Source organism: Dendrobates tinctorius, unplaced genomic scaffold, assembly GCF_039654945.1.
Source record: "Dendrobates tinctorius isolate UK_male_01 unplaced genomic scaffold, ASM3965494v1 ptg000455l, whole genome shotgun sequence".
Taxonomy (NCBI): domain Eukaryota; kingdom Metazoa; phylum Chordata; class Amphibia; order Anura; family Dendrobatidae; genus Dendrobates; species Dendrobates tinctorius.
The window spans coordinates 154,156-178,999 of NW_027362117.1; the positions used below are offsets into that span (position 1 = coordinate 154,156).

The following is a 24,844-nucleotide window of genomic DNA, read 5'->3' on the forward strand; positions in this document are numbered from 1 at the left end:
TCTGTGGTGGGCAGTCTCTCTGTGGTGGAGGCCGTCTCTCTCTGTGGTCGGGGCAGTGTCTCTCTGTGGTGGGCAGTCTCTCTGTGGTGGGGGCGGTCTCTCTGTGGTGGGCAGTCTCTCTGTGGTGGGGGCGGTCTCTCTGTGGTGGGCGGTCTCTCTGTAGTGGGCAGTCTCTCTGTAGTGGGGGCAGTCTCTCTGTAGTGGGCGGTCTCTCTGTGGTGGGCGGTCTCTCTGTGGTGGGCGGTCTCTCTGTGGTGGGCGGTCTCTCTGTGGTGGGCGGTCTCTCTGTGGTGGGCGGTCTCTCTCTCTGGCTCCTCCCCCGCTCCCCGGCAGTGTGTGTACAGCTCGGCGGCTCCGGCGTCTCTCGGCTCCGCAGGATGATGATGTTCCCGCCGCTCCCGGCCCTGTGTCTGCTCCTCGCCGGCCTCTTCCCGCTCCCCGGGGCCGGAGGCTTCAGCTTCCCGCAGCAGCACACGTGAGTACCGGGCGGAGCCCCCCGATCCCAGCGCTCGGTCCCCGGGTGAGAAGCGGAGCCGCCTCCCTGCAGACCGCGGCCGCCTCCATTACACGGGTCCTGACAGAGCCGAGACCCGGAACAGCGGCACCTGAGACCCCGACACCCGGAGCCCAGGACCCCGCACACCCCACAGGGTCTGCACCAACGGAGCTTCCACCACCTGTGACTGTGCCCCCCCACCAGGGTCCTGTGACTGTGCCCCCCCCCTCCCCACCAGGGTCCTGTGACTGTGCCCCCCCCCTCCCCACCAGGGTCCTGTGACTGTGCCCCCCCCCTCCCCACCAGGGTCCTGTGACTGTGCCCCCCCCCCTCCCCACCAGGGTCCTGTGACTGTGCCCCCCCCCCTCCCCACCAGGGTCCTGTGACTGTGCCCCCCCCCCTCCCCACCAGGGTCCTGTGACTGTGCCCCCCCCCTCCCCACCAGGGTCCTGTGACTGTGCCCCCCCCCCTCCCCACCAGGGTCCTGTGACTGTGCCCCCCCCCCCCTCCCCACCAGGGTCCTGTGACTGTGCCCCCCCCCCCTCCCCACCAGGGTCCTGTGACTGTGCCCCCTCCCCACCAGGGTCCTGTGACTGTGCCCCCTCCCCACCAGGGTCCTGTGACTGTGCCCCCTCCCCACCAGGGTCCTGTGACTGTGCCCCCTCCCCACCAGGGTCCTGTGACTGTGCCCCCTCCCCACCAGGGTCCTGTGACTGTGCCCCCCCCCCTCCCCACCAGGGTCCTGTGACTGTGCCCCCCCCCCTCCCCACCAGGGTCCTGTGACTGTGCCCCCCCCCCTCCCCACCAGGGTCCTGTGACTGTGCCCCCCCCCCTCCCCACCAGGGTCCTGTGACTGTGCCCCCCCCCTCCCCACCAGGGTCCTGTGACTGTGCCCCCCCCCCCCTCCCCACCAGGGTCCTGTGACTGTGCCCCCCCCCCCCTCCCCACCAGGGTCCTGTGACTGTGCCCCCCCCCCCCTCCCCACCAGGGTCCTGTGACTGTGCCCCTTCCCCACCAGGGTCCTGTGACTGTGCCCCCTCCCCTCCCCACCAGGGTCCTGTGACTGTGCCCCCCCCCCTCCCCACCAGGGTCCTGTGACTGTGCCCCCCCCCCTCCCCACCAGGGTCCTGTGACTGTGCCCCCCCCCCCTCCCCACCAGGGTCCTGTGACTGTGCCCCCCCCCCTCCCCACCAGGGTCCTGTGACTGTGCCCCCCCCCCTCCCCACCAGGGTCCTGTGACTGTGCCCCCCCCCCTCCCCACCAGGGTCCTGTGACTGTGCCCCCCCCCCTCCCCACCAGGGTCCTGTGACTGTGCCCCCCCCCCTCCCCACCAGGGTCCTGTGACTGTGCCCCCCCCCCCTCCCCACCAGGGTCCTGTGACTGTGCCCCCCCCCCTCCCCACCAGGGTCCTGTGACTGTGCCCCCCCCCCCCTCCCCACCAGGGTCCTGTGACTGTGCCCCCCCCCCCTCCCCACCAGGGTCCTGTGACTGTGCCCCCCCCCCCTCCCCACCAGGGTCCTGTGACTGTGCCCCCCCCCCCTCCCCACCAGGGTCCTGTGACTGTGCCCCCCCCCCCTCCCCACCAGGGTCCTGTGACTGTGCCCCCCCCCTCCCCACCAGGGTCCTGTGACTGTGCCCCCCCCCCTCCCCACCAGGGTCCTGTGACTGTGCCCCCCCCCCCTCCCCACCAGGGTCCTGTGACTGTGCCCCCCCCCCCCTCCCCACCAGGGTCCTGTGACTGTGCCCCCCCCCCCTCCCCACCAGGGTCCTGTGACTGTGCCCCCCCCCCCTCCCCACCAGGGTCCTGTGACTGTGCCCCCCCCCCCTCCCCACCAGGGTCCTGTGACTGTGCCCCCCCCCCTCCCCACCAGGGTCCTGTGACTGTGCCCCCCCCCCTCCCCACCAGGGTCCTGTGACTGTGCCCCCCCCCCCCTCCCCACCAGGGTCCTGTGACTGTGCCCCCCCCCCCCTCCCCACCAGGGTCCTGTGACTGTGCCCCCCCCCCTCCCCACCAGGGTCCTGTGACTGTGCCCCCCCCCCTCCCCACCAGGGTCCTGTGACTGTGCCCCCCCCCCTCCCCACCAGGGTCCTGTGACTGTGCCCCCCCCCTCCCCACCAGGGTCCTGTGACTGTGCCCCCCCCCCCTCCCCACCAGGGTCCTGTGACTGTGCCCCCCCCCCCTCCCCACCAGGGTCTTGTGACTGTGCCCCCCCCCCCCTCCCCACCAGGGTCTTGTGACTGTGCCCCCCCCCCCCCCCTCCCCACCAGGGTCTTGTGACTGTGCCCCCCCCCCCTCCCCACCAGGGTCCTGTGACTGTGCCCCCCCCCCTCCCCACCAGGGTCCTGTGACTGTGCCCCCCCCCCTCCCCACCAGGGTCCTGTGACTGTGCCCCCCCCCTCCCCACCAGGGTCCTGTGACTGTGCCCCCCCCCCTCCCCACCAGGGTCCTGTGACTGTGCCCCCCCCCTCCCCACCAGGGTCCTGTGACTGTGCCCCCCCCCTCCCCACCAGGGTCCTGTGACTGTGCCCCCCCCCTCCCCACCAGGGTCCTGTGACTGTGCCCCCCCCCTCCCCACCAGGGTCCTGTGACTGTGCCCCCCCCCCCCTCCCCACCAGGGTCCTGTGACTGTCCCCCCCCCCCCTGTTTCTGATGGACATGTGTCCCGTCTCCTCACCAGCAGTCAGTGACCGGCGCTCTGCGGTCTCATCTGGGTCTTGTTCTGGAGATGTTGCTGCGGGATCCAGTCACTGAAGTGATTGATTATTGTGTATACAGGATTAATGTAGCAGAGCCGAAATTGTCTTTGAAACTCTGATATGTTTATGTAGTAGATGTCACCTACAGTCCTATGTAACACCATGTAACACCACAGATCACACAGTGGTAACTCTGAGTACAGATAATGTAGTAGATGTCACCTGCAGTCCTATGTAACACCACAGATCACACAGTGGTAACTCTGAGTACAGATAATGTAGTAGATGTCACCTGCAGTCCTATGTAACACCACAGATCACACAGTGGTAACTCTCTGAGGACCGATAATGTAGTAGATGTCACCTGCAGTCCTATGTAACACCACAGATCACACAGTGATACTGAGTACTGATTATTATTATTATTTCTATAGCCCCATTGGTTCCATGCTGCTGTACATGAGAAGGGGTCACATACAAATTACAGATATCACTTACAGTAAACTAACAATCACAGACTGATACAGAGGAGAGAGAGGACCCTGCCCCGGGGGGCTTACATTCTACAGGATGGTGGGGAAGGAGACAGTAGGTTGGGGGGGTTGCAGCAGCTCTGGTGTTGGTGAGGCGGTAGCTCCGGTGTTGGTGAGGCGGTAGCTCCGGTGTTGGAGAGGCGGTAGCTCCGGTGTTGGAGAGGCGGTAGCTCCGGTGTTGGAGAGGCGGTAGCTCCGGTGATGGTGAGGCGGTAGCTCCGGTGTTGGAGAGGCGGTAGCTCCGGTGTTGGAGAGGCGGTAGCTCCGGTGTTGGAGAGGCGGTAGCTCCGGTGTTGGAGAGGCGGTAGCTCCGGTGTTGGAGAGGCGGTAGCTCCGGTAGTGGTGAGGTGGTAGCGGGGTCATTGCAGGCTGTAGGCTTTCATGAAGAGATGGGTTTTCATGTTTCGTCTGAAGGATCCGAATGTGGTTGATAGTCGGACATGTTGGGGCAAAAAATTCCAGAGGATGGGGGATATTCGGGAGAAGTCTTGGAGGCGGTTGGGTGAGGAGCTAATAAGTGTGGAGGAGAGAAGGAGGTCTTGGGAGGACCGGAGATTCCTTGAGGGAAGGTATCGGGAGATTAGTGCAGAGACATATGGGGGAGACAGGTTATAGATGGCCTTGTAGGTCAGTATTAGTAATTTGAACTGGATACGCTGAGGGAATGGGAGCCAGTGAAGAGATTTGCAGAGGGGAGAAGCGGAGGAGTAGCGAGGAGAGTGATGAATTAGTTGGGCGTCAGAGTTAAGGATGGACGGAGAGGTGCGAGGGTGTTAGCAGGGAGGCCACAGAAAAGGTTGTTGCAGTAGTTGAGGCGGGAGATGATGAGGGCGTGCACAAGCATTTTAGTAGATTGAGGGTTGAGGAAAGGACGGATTCTGGAAATATTTTTGAGCTGGAGGTGACAGGAGGGGGAGAGAGCTTGGATGTGCGGTTTGAAGGACAGGGCAGAGTAAAGGGTTACTCCGAGGCAGCGGACTTCCGGTACTGGGGAAAGTGTGATGTCATTAATTGTGATAGGTCGGGTAAGGAGGATCTGTGAGATGGATGTTAATGTGTTTTGGGGTGAATTCCATGCACATTGCGTGCGCATGCGTTTTTTGAGACAGGTCGGACGCACAAAAAATGCAACAGTTTGCATTTTGTATGCCCGGGCGCACACTACAAAAAAATACAAACGCATGACAATGCGCACCCATGTTAAATATAGGAAGAAAAAAAACGCATGCGCAAGTGTGAAACCAGCCTAACACCACAGATAACAGTGATAACTCCAGTACAAGTAATGTAGATGTCACCTGCAGTCCTATGTAACACCACAGATAACAGTGATAACTCCAGTACAAGTAATGTAGATGTCACCTGCAGTCCTATGTAACACCACAGATAACAGTGATAACTCCAGTACAAGTAATGTAGGTGTCACCTGCAGTCCTATGTAACACCACAGATAACAGTGATAACTCCAGTACAAGTAATGTAGGTGTCACCTGCAGTCCTATGTAACACCACAGATAAGTGATAACTCCAGTACAAGTAATGTAGATGTCACCTGCAGTCCTATGTAACACCACAGATAACAGTGATAACTCCAGTACAAGTAATGTAGATGCCACCTGCAGTCCTATGTAACACCACAGATAAGTGATAACTCCAGTACAAGTAATGTAGGTGTCACCTGCAGTCCTATGTAACACCACAGATAACAGTGATAACTCCAGTACAAGTAATGTAGATGTCACCTGCAGTCCTATGTAACACCACAGATAACAGTGATAACTCCAGTACAAGTAATGTAGATGTCACCTGCAGTCCTATGTAACACCACAGATAGCACAGTGATAACTCCAGTACAAGTAATGTAGATGTCACCTGCAGTCCTATGTAACACCACAGATAACGCAGTAGGGGCTGCAGCGTCTGACCTCCTCCTTGCTGACGTTCTCCCCTCTGCTACATGTGGCTGTGATTTCCACTGTTGGATGTGTAGTCTCCTTTGCTGGCGCTCATCATTAGGGGTGAGGGGTTGCAGCGCTGATCTGGCGCTCCTGGTTGCGCCGCTCTGCCCCCCGCTGGGTGATGCTTTGCACAGTTTCTCAGTTGTGTAATGCCTCATTTCCCGGCTGCCATCTTTCCTCACCTGATAGGGTGACAGGTGTTTCTAGGAGCAGATAAAACATTGTCCTCCTGGGACGCAGCAGCCGGACGCTCCGGGGTCGGGGCCTGTCCTCCGCCGGACACAGCAGCCCTGTGCATTAGGTGTTGGGGGGATGAGTGCAGCCATGGCGGCTAATTTCTAAAAAAAAAAAAACCCAGACTGCTACAAAGGGAAATATTAAAGTCAATTAAGATAATTATCGTCAGACGTCTCTGGAGGATTGAGACTGCTGCAAAATGTGATAATTGAAGAGCGAGCATCGGTGGGGGAGGGGAAGAGCAGGCAGGGGGAGAGGGGAAAAGTGGGGGGGGAAGTGGGGGGAGGGGAAGAGCAGGCAGGGGGAGAGGGGAAAAGTGGGGGGAGGGGAAGAGCAGGCAGGGGGAGAGGGGAAAAGTGGGGGGAGGGGAAGAGCAGGCAGGGGGAGAGGGGAAAAGTGGGGGGAGGGGAAGAGCAGGCAGGGGGAGAGGGGAAAAGTGGGGGTGGAAGTGGGGGGAGGGGAAGAGCAGGCAGGGGGAGAGGGGAAAAGTGGGGGGGGAGAGGGGAAAAGTGGGGGGAGGGGAAGAGCTTGCAGGGGGGACAGGGGAAGAGCATGCAGGGGGGACAGGGGAAAAGTGGGGGGAGGGTAAGAGCATGCAGTGGGAGTTGGTAAAAGTGGGGGGAGGAAGGGCAAGAGTTTGGTGGGGAGAGGGCAAAAGCTTGGAAAGGGGGAGAGGGTATGATCGTGTGGAGGGTAAAGGGCAAGAGCGTGTTGGGGAGGAGGACAAGAATGTGCGGGATAGAGAAAAATCCCTGGAGGAGATGGTTTGTGGGAGAGACTGGTCAGGGAGAGAGCGCTGGGGGCGGGGGGTGAACGGCGTGTTTGGATAGAGAAGAGGTCATACAATACTTGTGAGCACTAATGGTGGGAGAGGAGTGAGGGCTTTGGCCCCTCCTGGGGCAGTTAACACCGCGTCAGTTCCTGCTCTCTGTCCGCTGTGGCGGGACACGTAGGCCGTAGAGTCCTCTCTGAGGCTCTGTGTGGGCTGCTGAAGGTTTCATAGGACGTGGTGTCGGCCCGCCTCCCTGCAGCCGAGCATGCACGTCTCATCTGCCCATGGCACCCGCTGGTTCCCCTGTCATGGTGGCCAGGTACTTAATGAGGATCCTGTTTGAGAAGATGCTGAGGCCTCCATTATGGACCATCCATGGACTGAACCCCAGGAAAATCGCTTGTACCTATACACTGTCCTGGATCTCCCTCGCACAGTGACGTGCCGGGGGTCCCATTGACCTTTGATTACTTACCTGCATTGATGCCATCACTTGCCTGCAGCCAATCACTGGCCCCATGCGTTACATGCAGGCGTCTCGGCGGACCATCTGTGGGTACAAAATACCTTTCAAGCTTCTACTTTACAGTATTGTGTGGCGGCTTTTTTTTGGGCATGACTGCCTTGGTTTGGTGTCTGCTGATGACACAAATCCTGACGATGTCACTTGTATTTGTGTGAGCGCTGCAGGCAATCATTGGGGTGCTGGCCATCCTCTTTGATGCTTTACGCTTGGCATTATATGGCGCTTTTATTTCTGTACTGGCTGAACAGCCTGATGTTGCCCGGGCATGGTAACTAACTGTGATTAGTTATAGCAAATTATAATTGTCCTCCATCCCATCGTCGCGTGCCCATATACCCATCACACACATCCTCCATCCCATAGTCCCGTGCCCATATACCCATCATACATATCCTCCATCCCATAGTCCCGTGCCCATATACCCATCATACACATCCTCCATCCCATAGTCTCATGCCCATATACCCATCACACATCCTCCATCCCATAGTCCTGTGCCCATATACCCATCACACATCCTTCATCCCATAGTCCCGTGCCCATATACCCATCACACATCCTCCATCCCATAGTCCCGTGCCCATATACCCATCACTCATCCTCCATCCCATAGTCCAGTGCCCATATACCCATCACACATCCTCCATCCCATAGTCCCGTGCCCATATACCCATCACACATCCTCCATCCCATAGTCCCGTGCCCATATACCCATCACACATCCTCCATCCCATAGTCCCGTGCCCATATACCCATCACACATCCTCCATCCCATAGTCGAGTGCCCATATACCCGTCATACACATCCTCCATCCCATAGTCCCGTGCCCATACACCCATCACACATCCTCCATCCCATAGTCCCGTGCCCATATACCCATCACACGTCCTCCATCCCATAGTCCCGTGCCCATATACCCATCACACGTCCTCCATCCCATAGTCCCGTGCCCATATACCCGTCATACACATCCTCCATCCCATAGTCCCGTGCCCATATACCCATCACACATCCTCCATTCCATAGTCCCGTGCCCATATACCGATCACACATCCTTCATCCCATAGTCCTGTGCCCATATATCCATCACACATCCTTCATCCCATAGTCCCGTGCCCATATACCCATCACACATCCTCCATTCCATAGTCCCGTGCCCATATACCCATCACACGTCCTCCATCCCATAGTCCCGTGCCCATATACCCGTCATACACATCCTCCATCCCATAGTCCCGTGCCCATATACCCATCACACATCCTCCATCCCATAGTCCCGTGCACATATACCCATCACACATCCTCCATCCCATAGTCCCGTGCACATATACCCATCACACATCTTCCTTCCCATAGTCCCGTGCCCATATACCCGTCATACACATCCTCCATCCCATAGTCCCGTGCCCATATACCCGTCATACACATCCTCCATCCCATAGTCCAGTGCCCATATACCCATCATACATATCCCCCATCCCATAGTCCCGTGCCCATATACCCGTCATACACATCCTCCATCCCATAGTCCCGTGCACATATACCATCACACATCCTCCATCCCATAGTCCCGTGCCCATATACCCATCACACATCCTCCATCCCATAGTCCCGTGCCCATATACCCGTCATACACATCCTCCATCCCATAGTCCAGTGCCCATATACCCATCATACATATCCCCCATCCCATAGTCCCGTGCCCATATACCCGTCATACACATCCTCCATCCCATAGTCCCGTGCCCATATACCCATCACACATCCTCCATCCCATAGTCCCGTGCCCATATACCCATCATACATATCCCCCATCCCATAGTCCCGTGCCCATATACCCGTCACACATATCCTCCATCCCATAGGTGTATGTTTGTGTGTGTATCAAGCCATTCCCACTCCACATAGTGGGGACATCATCAGTTGATTATGACATCTGTGGCTTGATACATACGCACACACACACACTCGTTTTTATATATATATAGCGGGCACACTCCCTGCCCCCAACAGCTGTGATCACCGTGACCAATAATGTGGCCCTGAGGACGGAGGCCTGATGGTGCCGCAGCTGCGGAGTCTTGGGACTCATTCAGACGGGTCTCGTGCCGCTTTGGGCGGCGGGGAGCCGTTGATGAGGGAGAGGGCTCTATGTAGTGAAACTGGTTTGGAGGGCACCAAAATGAGCGCAGAGGGGGCCGCGGGCTCTGAAGGGGCGACCAGTAGATGGTCACACTGTACAATGAGACGTTCTGTCTCTTCTTAATGGATGTCGGGCTTAGAACTCTGCTTGCTGTCAGTGAATGGGGAATAGATTGTTTCCATCCTGGGCCTGTGACGGTGAATCTGGAGCCCGGGCAGGAGATGCCGGGGCTGCCATGTATTGTGCTGTGTGGGCTGGATACAACTGTGACAAACCCTCAGCTCTGTGGACGGCTCTCAGAGCTGCAGGTAGATGTTTCCAGTCACTGATTGTTAGTAAAGAGTCTCCAGAATTGCATGCGCATCAATCTCTGTTGAATTAGAGGAGATTGGGGCCCCTGTTGTTGTAATCAGTGGGGGTACAAGAGGTCAGACCCCCAATTCTGTATTCTCCACCAATCATGTGATAGGTAAGATGTATCTTGTTTGCAGGATAACCTCTTTAAATGTTTTCTTCCACTACGGTAACATGAGGATTTTTTGTTAAAGGCACAGCGCACCATCAAATATCTTAACTGCACAGATGATATATTCGCCGTTTCGCTGCATCCAGTGCAGACATTACATCGTATGAGGCCTCTGATGTTCAGTGCATAGCAGTGTCAACCTCCACCTAATGCTCTGAGCATTGGTGGTCACACACGCTCAGTCCCCTCCACCTGATAAGCAGAGTGCTGGAGGACACACACACCCAGTCGCCTCCACCTACTGAGCTGAGTGCTGAATGACACTCACGCTCAGTGCCCTCCTGAGTGCTGAATGACACTCACGCTCAGTGCCCTCCACCTGATAAGCGGAGTGCTGGAGGACACTCACGCTCAGTCCCCTCCACCTGATAAGCGGAGTGCTGGAGGACACATTCGCTCAGTCCCCTCCACCTGATAAGCAGAGTGCTGGAGGACACATTCGCTCAGTCCCCTCCACCTGATAAGCAGAGTGCTGGAGGACACACACGCTCTGTCCCCTCCACCTGATAAGCTGAGTGCTGGAGGACACACGCTCTGTCCCCTCCACCTATTGAGCTGAGTGCTGGAGGACACACATGCTCTGTCCCCTTCACCCTAATGAGCTGGGTTCTGGAGAACACTCAATCTCAGTGACATCCGCCGAGTGCTGGAGGACACACACGCTTAGTCACTCTCAGATTTCTACATACTGATCTATTGGCCATACTGGGTGGATATATCTTTATGCCTGTCAGGAGAGGAGCAGACTCTGCAGTAAATGGCGGTGGAGCTGAGAACACTCCCTGTTGAACAATACAGGGCTCTGTCCTGGGCCCTGTATTGTTCAACATCTTTATCAGCGATTTAGATGAAGGAATTGAGGGTAAACTGATTAAATTTGCTGATGACACAAAGCTAGGAGGGATAGCTAATACTAGAGAAGAGAGAGAGAGGATTCAAAAAGATTTAAATAAACTGGAGAAGTGGGCAGCAACTAACAGAATGGTTTTTAACAGGGAGAAATGCAAAGTACTACATCTGGGCAATAAAAATGAAGAAAGCATATATAGAATGGGAGGAATAGGGCTAAGTGACAGCACATGTGAAAAAGACTTGGGTATACTAATACAGTCCGCATGGCTAATTTACATGCGATGCAAATTAGCCATGTGGAGGCAAGCAGGGCGGCGGGTCGGGGAGAGGCAGCAGTCCCGTGTTCCTGTGTCGCTTCCTCCCTGACACAGCAGTCAGCGGCGCGGCTGGATGACATCATCATTCAGCCCCGCGGCTGCTGTGCCAGTGAGAGGAAGCTGCCGGTGAGGGGGGTGTGCGTGTGTGCGCGTGCGTGCGTGTGTGTGTGTGTGTGTGTGTGTGTGTAGGGGAGTTGCTGGATGTGATGAGAAGCAATGATGGGAGTCATGGAGAAGGTGGTGATGGGGAGAGGGCAATGGAGAAGGCGGTGATGGGGGTGATAAGAAGGCGGTGGTGGGGAGAAGGAAATGATGGAGGTAGTGGAATGTGCAATTTCTACATGAAGGGGATTATGATGGGGCATATTACTACAAGAAGGTGATAATGATGGGGCATATTACTAAAAGAAAGGGATAATTATGTATAATATGTACTGTTTTAGTGTCATTTTGTGCCATTTTGGTTGGTGGTGTGCCCCGGGATTTTTTACATATAAAAAGTGTGCCGCGGCTCAAAAAAGGTTGAAAATCACTGTACTAATAGATCACAGACTGAATATGAGTCAACAGTGTGATGCAGCAGCAAAAAAGGCAAATGCAATTCTAGGATGTATTAACAGAAGCATACAGTCTAGATCACGTGAAGTCATTATTTCCCTCTACTCCTCTTTGGTCAGACCTCATCTGGAATATTGTGTCCAGTTTTGGGCACCACATTTTAAAAAAGACATCAACAAACTGAAGCAAGTTCAGAAAAGAGCGACCAGAATGGTGACCGGTCTGCAAACCCTGTCTTATGAGGAAAGGTTGCAGGATCTGGGAATGTTTAGTTTGCAAAAGAGAAGACTGAGAGGAGACTTAATAGCTGTCTACAAATATCTCAAGGGCTGTCACATTGTAGAAGGATCAACTTTATTCTCATTTGCACAAGGAAAGACTAGAAGCAATGGGATGAAACTGAATGGGAGGAGACACAGATTAGATATTAGATGGGTGACAGTGAGGGTGATCAATGAGTGGAACAAGCTGCCACAAGAAGTGGTGAGTTCTCCTTCAATGGAAGTCTTCAAACAGAGGCTGGACAGACATCTGACTGGGATGGTTTAGTGAATCCTGCTTTGAGCAGGGGGTTGGACCAGATGGCCCAGGAGGTCCCTTCCAACTCTATGATTCTATGATTTTACAGGGAAATTAACAGAATATATTGTCAGCTGCCAGAGGGGAAAGGAGACTGATTCTGTCCAGATCTGGCACCAGCAGCACCAATTGGTGTGCATGTTGTGTCCCTTCCTTTGATGTGGCCTCCGGCGCTGTTTTGAACAGCTAACATGTGCCTGTACCAGCCGCAGGTGGAATCGTGGCATGGGTGGCGGTGGGCCTCGTGCAGTGCTGCGCTGTAGAAGGGTAACCACCCCAAAACAAGCAGATCCAACAATCTCGCAGCCACCAGTGGTCATGGGGACATTGAGGGTATGTGTGCACGTTGCGGATTGGGGTGCGGATTGGCCTGCGGTTTTGCCCTGCGGTTTTTCATCTCCACAATGGAGGAGATGGCAAACCGCAACGGAATCCGCAGAATGACATGTCAATTCTTTCTGCCGTTTAGAAACCGCAGGAAAACCGCGTGGAAAAATCCACACCGTCTGCACTGCGGTTTCTAAAGTCCATAGGTTATTATGGTACTGTACACCACAGCAAAAACTGCTGCGGTTCTGCATCGGCCAAATCCGCAGCGTGTGCACACACCCCTACTGTGTCCCTCCTGATCTCGTCCTGACCCACAGAGATGGAGTCGTACCTTGTTCTCCCCTCCTGGTCTGATTTCCAGTACAGAGAAGCCTGAGAGGCGCAGGGATGCGGCCCCCCCCCCTCCGCGCGAGAGGCGCAGGGATGCGGCCCCCCCCCTCCGCGCGAGAGGCGCAGGGATGCGGCCCCCCCCCTCCGCGCGAGAGGCGCAGGGATGCGGCCCCCCCCTCCGCGCGAGAGGCGCAGGGATGCGGCCCCCCCCTCCGCGCGAGAGGCGCAGGGATGCGGCCCCCCCCCTCCGCGCGAGAGGCGCAGGGATGCGGCCCCCCCCCTCCGCGCGAGAGGCGCAGGGATGCGGCCCCCCCCCTCCGCGCGAGAGGCGCAGGGATGCGGCCCCCCCCCTCCGCGCGAGAGGCGCAGGGATGCGGCCCCCCCCCTCCGCGCGAGAGGCGCAGGGATGCGGCCCCCCCCCTCCGCGCGAGAGGCGCAGGGATGCGGCCCCCCCCCTCCGCGCGAGAGGCGCAGGGATGCGGCCCCCCCCTCCGCGCGAGAGGCGCAGGGATGCGGCCCCCCCCTCCGCGCGAGAGGCGCAGGGATGCGGCCCCCCCCTCCGCGCGAGAGGCGCAGGGATGCGGCCCCCCCCCTCCGCGCGAGAGGCGCAGGGATGCGGCCCCCCCCCTCCGCGCGAGAGGCGCAGGGATGCGGCCCCCCCCCTCCGCGCGAGAGGCGCAGGGATGCGGCCCCCCCCCTCCGCGCGAGAGGCGCAGGGATGCGGCCCCCCCCCTCCGCGCGAGAGGCGCAGGGATGCGGCCCCCCCCCTCCGCGCGAGAGGCGCAGGGATGCGGCCCCCCCCCTCCGCGCGAGAGGCGCAGGGATGCGGCCCCCCCCCTCCGCGCGAGAGGCGCAGGGATGCGGCCCCCCCCTCCGCGCGAGAGGCGCAGGGATGCGGCCCCCCCCCTCCGCGCGAGAGGCGCAGGGATGCGGCCCCCCCCCTCCGCGCGAGAGGCGCAGGGATGCGGCCCCCCCCCTCCGCGCGAGAGGCGCAGGGATGCGGCCCCCCCCCTCCGCGCGAGAGGCGCAGGGATGCGGCCCCCCCCTCCGCGCGAGAGGCGCAGGGATGCGGCCCCCCCCTCCGCGCGAGAGGCGCAGGGATGCGGCCCCCCCCTCCGCGCGAGAGGCGCAGGGATGCGGCCCCCCCCCTCCGCGCGAGAGGCGCAGGGATGCGGCCCCCCCCCTCCGCGCGAGAGGCGCAGGGATGCGGCCCCCCCCTCCGCGCGAGAGGCGCAGGGATGCGGCCCCCCCCTCCGCGCGAGAGGCGCAGGGATGCGGCCCCCCCCCTCCGCGCGAGAGGCGCAGGGATGCGGCCCCCCCCCCCCCGCGCGAGAGGCGCAGGGATGCGGCCCCCCCCCCCCTCCGCGCGAGAGGATTCTGATTCTGCACGGTTTTGCGGGGGCTCGCACCCGTTTTCCATTCCTGTGGCCCGGGGTGGGCTCTGGACGCGGCGGCTCATTCTCATGCAGGTCTTGTCTTGCCCATAACACTCATCCTTGGCCCCGGGGGGCTCAGTCTTGGATATATGTCTTGAGCCGGCCATTCGGGGAGGACGGCGGCGTCCCTGCGCTCCGGGGGTGATGGGGGTCCTGTAATGAAGCCCCTCACTAATAGGCGGCTTTCTCCGCGCATTGTTTCTCATCCCCGGGCTGAAGGTTTGATGCCATTACGAGGCCGCGGTGACATTAACGGGGACGGCCGGAGAAATGTTTTTATGGATTTCAGATGCATTTGGCGTTTGTGTGTGTGACTGGCGCTGACAGGCGGCACATTTTACCATCAGCCGTAATAATAGGGGAGACTGGTCCTTCCCCCATCACCTGAGCTTAGGGGAAGGTGGGGGTCCGCGTGCCAAAAGCTGTAACCTTCTGTTCTGCATCCCAGTAATTTTCCCACCTGCGGTAGATATTCCGACCCGCGAGATAAGAGGAGGCTGGAGCCATATTGGTGCCAATTAAAAATTGCCCTGTAAGTAGCGGCCTGAAACATTCCCGAGATAACAAAGCGCCATTGTATCGCGAAAATGGGAAGCTGCCTCCATTATTAGACACCGCCACTAATGCTCCTGTTTTTCCTTCCATCCTATGGTTAACCTGTTAAGTGCTTGATGCCGGGGATGGGGCCCAGCCATAAACCAGCACTGCACTACCTGCAGCCCTATGTAACACCATGGATAACAGTGATAACCTCCGGAGTACAGATAATGTAGTAGATGTCACTGGCAGTCCTATGTAACACCATGGATAACAGTGATAACCTCCGGAGTACAGATAATGTAGTAGATGTCACTGGCAGTCCTATGTAGCACCACGGATAACACAGTGATAACCTCCGGAGTACAGATAATGTAGTAGATGTCACTGGCAGTCCTATGTAACACCATGGATAACAGTGATAACCTCCGGAGTACAGATAATGTAGTAGATGTCACTGGCAGTCCTATGTAGCACCACGGATAACACAGTGATAACCTCCGGAGTACAGATAATGTAGTAGATGTCACTGGCAGTCCTATGTAACACCATGGATAACAGTGATAACCTCCGGAGTACAGATAATGTAGTAGATGTCACTGGCAGTCCTATGTAGCACCACAGATAACACAGCGATATCTGAGTACAGATATTGTAGTTGTCACCTGCAGTCCTATGTAACACCCCATATTACACATTGGAACATATTTACGAATTCTTGTGCACCAGCAGTGTGTGTATATAATGGGTATATAATGTTTTTTTTGTATGTAAATCCCTCAGACACCAGTCCCCATCCTGCGTTTCGTTCTCCTTTCCTCCAGTTTCTCGTCGGTGCTCCTGTTTTTGTGAAGTGGACGGGCTGTCGGGTCTCGTGTGGCGGGCGGGCTGTCAGGTCTCGTGTGGCGGGCGGGCTGTCGGGTCTCGTGTGGCGGGCGGGCTGTCGGCTCTCGTGTGGCGGGCGGGCCGTCGGCTCTCGTGTGGCGGGCGGGCCGTCGGCTCTCGTGTGGCGGGCGGGCCGTCGGGTCTCGTGTGGCGGGCGGGCCGTCGGGTCTCGTTTTTGTGAAGTGGACGGGCTGTCGGATCTCGTGTGGCGGGCGGGCCGTCGGGTCTCGTGTGGCGGGCGGGCCGTCGGGTCTCGTGTGGCGGGCGGGCCGTCGGGTCTCGTGTGGCGGGCGGGCTGTCGGGTCTCGTTTTTGTGAAGTGGACGGGCTGTCGGGTCTCGGGTGGCGGGCGGGCCGTCGGGTCTCGTTTTTGTGAAGTGGACGGGCCGTCGGGTCTCGTGTGGCGGGCGGCCCGTCGGGTCTCGTGTGGCGGGCGGGCCGTCGGGTCTCGTTTTTGTGAAGTGGACGGGCTGTCGTATTTCGTGTGGCGGGCGGGCCGTCGGGTCTCGTGTGGCGGGCGGGCCGTCGGGTCTCGTTTTTGTGAAGTGGACGGGCTGTCGGTCTCGTGTGGCGGGCTGTCGGGTCTCGTTTTTGTGAAGTGGACGGGCCGTCGGGTCTCGTGTGGCGGGCGGGCCGTCGGGTCTCGTGTGGCGGGCGGGCTGTCGGGTCTCGTTTTTGTGAAGTGGACGGGCTGTCGTATTTCGTGTGGCGGGCGGGCCGTCGGGTCTTGTGTGGCGGGCGGGCTGTCGGGTCTCGTTTTTGTGAAGTGGACGGGCTGTCGGATCTCGTGTGGCGGGCGGGCCGTCGGGTCTCGTGTGGCGGGCGGGCCGTCGGGTCTCGTTTTTGTGAAGTGGACGGGCTGTCGGGTCTTGTGTGGCGGGCGGGCCGTCGGGTCTTGTGTGGCGGGCGGGCCGTCGGGTCTCGTGTGGCGGGCGGGCTGTCGGGTCTCGTTTCTGTGAAGTGGACGGGCCGTCGGGTCTCGTGTGGCGGGCGGGCCGTCGGGTCTCGTGTGGCGGGCGGGCCGTCGGGTCTCGTGTGGCGGGCGGGCCGTCGGGTCTCGTTTTTGTGAAGTGGATGGGCTGTCGGATCTCGTGTGGCGGGCGGGCGGGCCGTCGGGTCTCGTTTTTGTGAAGTGGACGGGCTGTCGGGTCTCGTGTGGCGGGCGGGCCGTTGGGTCTCGTTTTTGTGAAGTGGACGGGCTGTCGGGTCTCGTGTGGCGGGCGGGCCGTCGGGTCTTGTGTTTCGGGCGGGCCGTCAGCTATTGTGCGCGTTTGATAACAATAATAAGTGGCCTCCTCTCTGGAGCCGTGGACGCTGGGCACCGTGGCTCGGGAGGTACAGCCTGGCTCAGGGTTTGGGCCGTCATTCGCTTTGGTGGCCTATACGTGAAGCGTCTCCAGTTTTTGGCTCGGGGGAGGATGGTGCAGGCAGGGAGGACACACCATCCCAGTGTCACCGATACGGCCGCATATTTATAGCGTAGCGTGGAGCCCGTAGCACAGATGTGCGACATGACGCCATGTGATCACTGCCACACGTAACCACAGAGGGCCCCAGGAGGTTACATCAGGCAGGCTTGTGGTGGAGGAGCGGTGGTCCCAAGAACCAGGGCTGTGGAGTCGGTAAGCCAAACCTGCGACTCCGACTCCTCAATATCCCTTCCTCCGACTCCCACATATATTGCTTATATTTAAGTGAAAAATGTATTGTAGTACAATGTGAACATCAGACATTAAATCATTTTTATGATCCAATAATCAAGATATTTAGAGAGAACATTATATTTATTGGAATACAACTTTAGAACACAAAAAACTGTAATAAATTGTAAATATGTAATACACTGTGTAATATCGATTACATATATATATATATAACTATGTAATAAACTATGTAAGTGGCAAAAAAACAGTTTTCATCAAAAACATACTAAATAGCATTTGTGCAGTCTATGAATTTGTTCTAAGAAATAGAATTGCCTCCATCAGATCCTCCCTCATAGATGACCTCACATCTGACCTAATAATGTTAAGGCCAGAGAACAACCTCTCTACAGTAACTTGGGTTGGAGGTAAAGCCGTAACCACATGGGAACATCTCTAACAATTTCCGGGTATAAAGGAATTGCCTCCTGCACAGTCAGTTTTGATGAGCGGTTGAATTTTTCTTTGAGAACAAGTGAAACATTTTGCTGAAATATGGTCAGTCTGCTGCTATAGGAGATGGAGTGAAATCTTTTTCCTTGTGGCAACGCTTTGCCTGCTCCATATCATCCAAATACTTGTCAAGGTCAAACTCCTCATCTGATGAGGATGAAGATATGGCAGCAGTAGGACTGTCAGGACCCAAGTCCTTTTGCGCCTGGCAGTCCTACTGTAGGCCACTCATCCTAACTGCTACTTCAGTCAGAGCTTTTTTTCCTTTAGTAAGCTGTTGATCATCAAGCAATATCCGATGACTCGGGTCCACATAAACGGCTGCCAGAAAAATTTTATTTTCCAATAGCTGTGTCTCTCTCCGTTTCATTGAAGCAGAAATGCCATCTGCGATTAAACCTCCTCTTTGGGACAGGCAAAATAGCAAGTTCTTCCACTCCCTTATGAAGATGCCAGGAGTTAAATCCCCAGCTTGTAATTTTTTAGTCACGGTAAATAGGTGATTAAGCAATTTCTTCAATTCAGCCACCTGTGTCCATTGACCTTCATTTAGGGTTACCTGAAGGTTCGTCATATCTATAAGAAACGGATTTAGCCAGGATCAAAACTGGGGGGGGCAGAACCTCATACTGTTCCGCAGAATCTCATACTGCACACCTCAGCTGCTGCAGAACCTTATACTGCACACCCCTACACTTGAAAATAAAGCCTGCACCTTAAGATGTGGTGAATGCAATGTATTTATTCCAACTATCAGTTGATGTTGATGTGTTACTGAAGACGAGCAATGCCTGTCCTGGGCGTCCTTTTGGGCAGCTATGAGGTGTACCTGACTGGTGCTAAAAAAAAAGGAGTGTTAGTCTGTGAGCTACCCGGCTTTCATTGTTTATGGTACAGTTAAAATATGGAGATGTGTTACTGAAGACGAGCAATGCCTGTCCTGGGCGTCCTTTTGGGCAGCTATGAGGTGTACCTGACTGGTGCTAAAAAAAAAGGAGTGTTAGTCTGTGAGCTACCCGGCTTTCATTGTTTATGGTACAGTTAAAATATGGATAAATGGATAGATTGCAGCTGAAAAAACGTATCCTCAAAAAACGCAGCAAAAACGCTGTGTGTGAATGTAGCCTTAGATCAGGAATAGAACAGTCATTTATAGGACATTTCACAACTTTCCCAAATTCCTATGAAAAAATATTCAGCACATTCTGCATTGAACTACTGTACCCAATTTATTATATATTTTAGGAGTCGGAGTCGGACCATTTTATGCGGACTCCGCTTCCACCAAAATGAGCTCCGACTCCACAGCCCTGCCAAGAATGGTATTATGGACAGTGCCACCATGATCTTTAGGGATTGTATGAGGTGGTCTCGAGGGGGACAGTGAAGATCTGAGCTCCTGTCCTACTGGGACCATGTGAGGTGGTCTGTCAGGTGACAGCGTGTGCTGCAGTGGTCCATGTGCTGGGGACTAGTAGCCCGGCTTCTATTTTCCGCACTGGACTGACCATGTCGGGGGGGAATTGGCACTTGGCTTGGTGTTGGCTCTGGGATGTGGAGGACAGAAGAGAAGTGGTGTCGGAGTTTAATGTAGATTTTCCTAAAAAGCCGCACTCGTCCTGATGTTGATATGTTCCCTCTCTAGACGCCGGTGGATGAGCAGTGTCGGGCTGTGAAGTGGTGGCATTAACGGAGTGCAGCGCGGCTCCCTCTTAGCATTCCTGCCACCTGTGCAGCGTGGCTCCCTCTTAGCATTCCTGCCACCTGAACAGCGCGGCTCCCTCTTAGCATTCCTGCCACCTATGCAGCGCGGCTCCCTCTTAGCATTCCTGCCACCTGTGCAGCGCGGCTCCCTCTTAGCATTCCTGCCACCTGTGCAGCGCGGCTCCCTCTTAGCATTCCTGCCACCTGTGCAGCGCGGCTCCCTCTTAGCATTCCTGCCACCTGTGCAGCGCGGCTCCCTCTTAGCATTCCTGCCACCTGTGCAGCGCGGCTCCCTCTTAGCATTCCTGCCACCTGTGCAGCGCGGCTCCCTCTTAGCATTCCTGCCACCTGTGCAGCGCGGCTCCCTCTTAGCATTCCTGCCACCTGTGCAGCGCGGCTCCCTCTTAGCATTCCTGCCACCTGTGCAGCGCGGCTCCCTCTTAGCATTCCTGCCACCTGTGCAGCGCGGCTCCCTCTTAGCATTCCTGCCACCTGTGCAGCGCGGCTCCCTCTTAGCATTCCTGCCACCTGTGCAGCGCGGCTCCCTCTTAGCATTCCTGCCACCTGTGCAGCGCGACTCCCTCTTAGCATTCTTGCCACCTGTGCAGCGCGCGTGGGCAGAATGCGGAGAGTGACTGTCTGCTCTGCTCCTTATGTGGCTGCTGCCTCCTCTCTCCTGACCTTCTCCGCACATTGCGAGAATCACAATCAGCCAGGAATATTTATCACATGGAGCCTCCAAGAATCGCTCTCAATGGAAGCAGATCTTTTCTAGGCCTCTTCCCAACACTCGAATGATGGTACCTGAGCTTTGCCCAATGGTGACCAGGAAAGCTGCAGGTGGGGGGCTGACATCGCACAACTCGCCACCCCATTAATTGGTCATTTTAATACACAACCATCAATCAACTTTCTATATTGCTGATGACTGCTCCTTAGCAGGATGGGGGCCTGTACAAGCACGGGGTGGCGGGAGGAGGCCCGAGCTTTCTTAACCCCCTACAGAAACCAGGACACGATGATTTTCATTTTGCGAAGCAGTAAGAGGGTACATCTAACTCTGCTAATGTAAGAATACCAGTGGGGGTTTCTCCTCATAAAGAGACGATCCTGAGAGAGAACAGGAAAACAGTACACTTGTAAGATCTGATTTATTTCACCTGTTCTTCCAGATTTCTGTAGGAAGCTTGTAGAGGGGACATCTTCCATAGTGGGACGGGCAGCTTGGAGAGGGGACCTCTTCCATAGTGGGACGGGAAGCTTGTAGAGGGGACCTCTTCCATAGAGGGACGGGCAGCTTGGAGAGGGGACATCTTCCATAGTGGGATGGGCAGCTTGGAGAGGGGACATCTCCCATAGTGGGACAGGCAGCTTGTAGAGGGGACATCTTCCATAATGGGACGGGAAGCTTGTAGAGGGGACCTCTTCCATAGAGGGACGGGCAGCTTGGAGAGGGGACATCTTCCATAGTGGGATGGGCAGCTTGGAGAGGGGACATCTTCCATAGTGGGACGGGCAGCTTGGAGAGGGGACATCTTCCATAGTGGGACGGGAAGCTTGTACAGGGGACCTCTTCCATAGAGGGACGGGCAGCTTGGAGAGGGGACATCTTCCATAGTGGGATGGGCAGCTTGGAGAGGGGACATCTTCCATAATGGGACGGGAAGCTTGTAGAGGGGACCTCTTCCATAGAGGGACAGGCAGCTTGGAGAGGGGACATCTTCCATAGTGGGATGGGCAGCTTGGAGAGGGGACAGATTCCATAGTGGGACGGGCCGCTTGGAGAAGGGACATCTTCCATAGTGGGGCGGGCAGCTTGTAGAGGGGACATCTTCCATAGTGGGGCGGGCAGCTTGTAGAGGGGACATCTTCCATAGTGGGACGGGCAGCTTGTAGAGGGGACATCTTCCATAGTGGGACGGGCAGCTTGTAGAGGGGACATCTTCTATAGTGGGACGGGAAGCTTGTAGAGGGGACATCTTCAATAGTGGGACGGGCAGCTTGGAGAGGGGACATCTTCCATAGTGGGGCGGGCAGCTTGGAGAGGGGACATCTTCCATAATGGGACGGGCAGCTTGTAGAGGGGACATCTTCCATAGTGGGACGGGAAGCTTGGAGAGGGGACATCTTCCATTGTGGGACGGGCAGCTTGTAGAGGGGACATCTTCCATAGTGGGACGGGCAGCTTGGAGAGGGGACATCTTCCATAGTGGGATGGGCAGCTTGGAGAGGGGACATCTTCCATAATGGGACGGGCAGCTTGTAGAGGGGACATCTTCCATAGTGGGACGGGCAGCTTGTAGAATGGACATCTTCCATAGTGGGACGGGCAGCTTGGAGAGGGGACCTCTTCCATAGTGGGACGGGCAGCTTGGAGAGGGGACCTTTTCCATAGAGGGACAGGCAGCTTGGAGAGGGGACATCTTCCATAGTGGGACGGGCAGCTTGGAGAGGGGACATCTTCCATAATGGGATGGGCAGCTTGGAGAGGGGACATCTTCCATAATGGGACGGGAAGCTTGTAGAGGGGACCTCTTCCATAGAGGGACGGGCAGCTTGGAGAGGGGACATCTTCCATAGTGGGACGGGCAGCTTGTAGAGGGGACATCTTCCATAGTGGGACGGTCAGCTTGTAGAGGGGACATCTTCCATAATGGGACGGGAAGCTTGTACAGGGGACCTTTCCCATAGAGGGACGGGCAGCTTGGAGAGGGGACATCTTCCATAATGGGATGGGAAGCTTGTACAGGGGACCTCTTCCATAGAGGGACGGGCAGCTTGGAGAGGGGACATCTTCCATAATGGGACGGGCAGCTTGTAGAGGGGACATCTTCCATAGTGGGACGGGAAGCTTGTAGAGGGGACATCTTCCATAGTGGGACGGGCAGCTTGTAGAGGGGACATCTTCCATAGTGGGACGGGCAGCTTGGAGAGGGGACATCTTCCATAGTGGGATGGGCAGCTTGGAGAGGGGACATCTTCCATAATGGGACGGGCAGCTTGTAGAGGGGACATCTTCAATAGTGGGACAGGCAGCTTGGAGAGGGGACATCTTCCATAGTGGGGCGGGCAGCTTGGAGAGGGGATATCTTCCATAATGGGACGGGCAGCTTGTAGAGGGGACATCTTCCATAGTGGGACGGGAAGCTTGGAGAGGGGACATCTTCCATAGTGGGACGGGCAGCTTGTAGAGGGGACATCTTCCATAGTGGGACGGGCAGCTTGGAGAGGGGACATCTTCCATAGTGGGATGGGCAGCTTGGAGAGGGGACATCTTCCATAGTGGGACGGGCAGCTTGTAGAGGGGACATCTTCCATAGTGGGACGGGCAGCTTGTAGAATGGACATCTTCCATAGTGGGACGGGCAGCTTGGAGAGGGGACCTCTTCCATAGTGGGACGGGCAGCTTGGAGAGGGGACCTTTTCCATAGAGGGACGGGCAGCTTGGAGAGGGGACATCTTCCATAGTGGGACGGGCAGCTTGGAGAGGGGACATCTTCCATAATGGGACGGGAAGCTTGTAGAGGGGACCTCTTCCATAGAGGGACGGGCAGCTTGGAGATGGGACATCTTCCATAGTGGGACGGGCAGCTTGTAGAGGGGACATCTTCCATAGTGGGACGGGCAGCTTGTAGAGGGGACCTCTTCCATAGTGGGACGGGAAGCTTGTACAGGGGACCTCTTCCATAGAGGGACGGGCAGCTTGGAGAGGGGACCTTTTCCATAGTGGGATGGGCAGCGCGGAGAGGGGACCTCTTCCATAGTGGGACGGGCAGCGCGGAGAGGGGACCTCTTCCATAGTGGGACGGGCAGCGCGGAGAGGGGACCTTTTCCATAGTGGGATGGGCAGCGCGGAGAGGGGACCTCTTCCGTAGAGGGACAGCAGCTTGGAGAGGGGACATCTTCCATGGAGGGACGGACAGCGCGGAGAGGGGACATCTTCCATGGAGGGACGGACAGCGCGGAGAGGGGACCTTTTCCATAGTGGGACGGGCAGCGCGGAGAGGGGACATCTTCCATAGAGGGACGGACAGCGCGGAGAGGGGACCTCTTCCATAGAGGGACGGGCAGCGCGGAGAGGGGACATCTTCCATAGAGGGACGGGCAGCGCGGAAAGGGGACATCTTCCATAGAGGGATGGACAGCGTGGAGAGGGGACATCTTCCATGGAGGGACGGACAGCGTGGAGAGGGGACCTTTTCCATAGTGGGACAGCAGCTTGGAGAGGGGACATCTTCCATAGAGGGACGGGCAGCGCGGAGAGGGGACCTTTTCCATAGTGGGACGGGCAGCGCGGAGAGGGGACATCTTCCATAGAGGGACGGGCTCTGTGCACCATCTGGAGCATTAGAAGGAAGCAGTAACGTAGGGATATCTTGATGGCGCAGACTGGAGTACGAGACGTGGTATGGAAAGGACTTCCAGTTTCTCAGTGTTGTACATAGACATTGGGTTTCACATCACTTGTGGACTGGATATACATTGTCTGTACATTTACCCACTCGGAGCCCCTATGAGCCAGATAACCCGGCGGAGAAGCAGCCATTACACATGAAGATCAGTGATTGGTGAAGAAACTGAGGAGGTGCATAATCCGGACCTCGTCTGGCTCTTATTATCCCGAGGCCGGTGATGCAGGAGGTCTCAGCGGCCCATAAGGGAGATCTACACTATTCTTGTCCCCCAAATCAGACAGATCTCCCCTTAGTTCCTCCAATCACAGACCGTGCGTCCGGAGAATTAACCGCGGCTGATAATCCTTCGTCTCGGACTCTTGTGCCTTTTGTGGCCGCTTTCTTGTCTGCTATCTCCTGGATCTTACAGAGGACCTCATTTCATAACAAGGTCCTTGATTTCCTTTCCAGCTCAGAAGTAGGTTAATTTCGGAACACCGCGTCTCGGCTTTATCTCGGCCTCCGCAGAACTTTCTGCGCACTCTTCTCGTCCTCTCTCCCCCGCCTCCTCTGCTTTTCCCTCTTGACAATTGGCGCTACAGACAGATGAAAGCTGCGATCATTCTGCTGTCCTGGTCCATAAACCGCTAATCAGGTTCACGAGATCACTATCGCGTGCTGTGAACGCCGCGCTCCCCCCCCGTCCTGCGCTCCCCCCTCTGTGATATGAGCTGAGGGTCATACGTGGGTTAATGGAAACCTGGCTTAAGCCAAGAGCAGACTGGCAGCTTCTATACCCCGAGGACTGTTCACGGAACGTGGGCACAGAACATAAACCTATTGTACAATGCCTGACTGGCACCTCCATAGGATAAAAC

General features: G+C 56.8%; 1 protein-coding gene across 5 annotated transcripts in view; it reads left to right on the top strand.

Annotated features, from left to right (window-relative positions):
* Positions 1 to 262: 262 nt before the first annotated feature.
* Positions 263 to 24,844, top strand: part of CACNA2D2 (calcium voltage-gated channel auxiliary subunit alpha2delta 2) — a 226,877-nt gene continuing 202,295 nt past the window's right edge. For 3 of the 5 annotated variants that reach the window (XM_073564500.1, XM_073564503.1, XM_073564502.1), the window contains exon 1: positions 264 to 475. In XM_073564500.1, the coding sequence (XP_073420601.1) occupies positions 378 to 475 (98 nt within the window). In that variant the 5' untranslated portion in view covers positions 264 to 377. Of the gene's footprint in view, positions 476 to 24,844 lie in introns of all 5 variants that reach the window. The other 2 variants (XM_073564499.1, XM_073564501.1) reach the window with 1 other exon arrangement.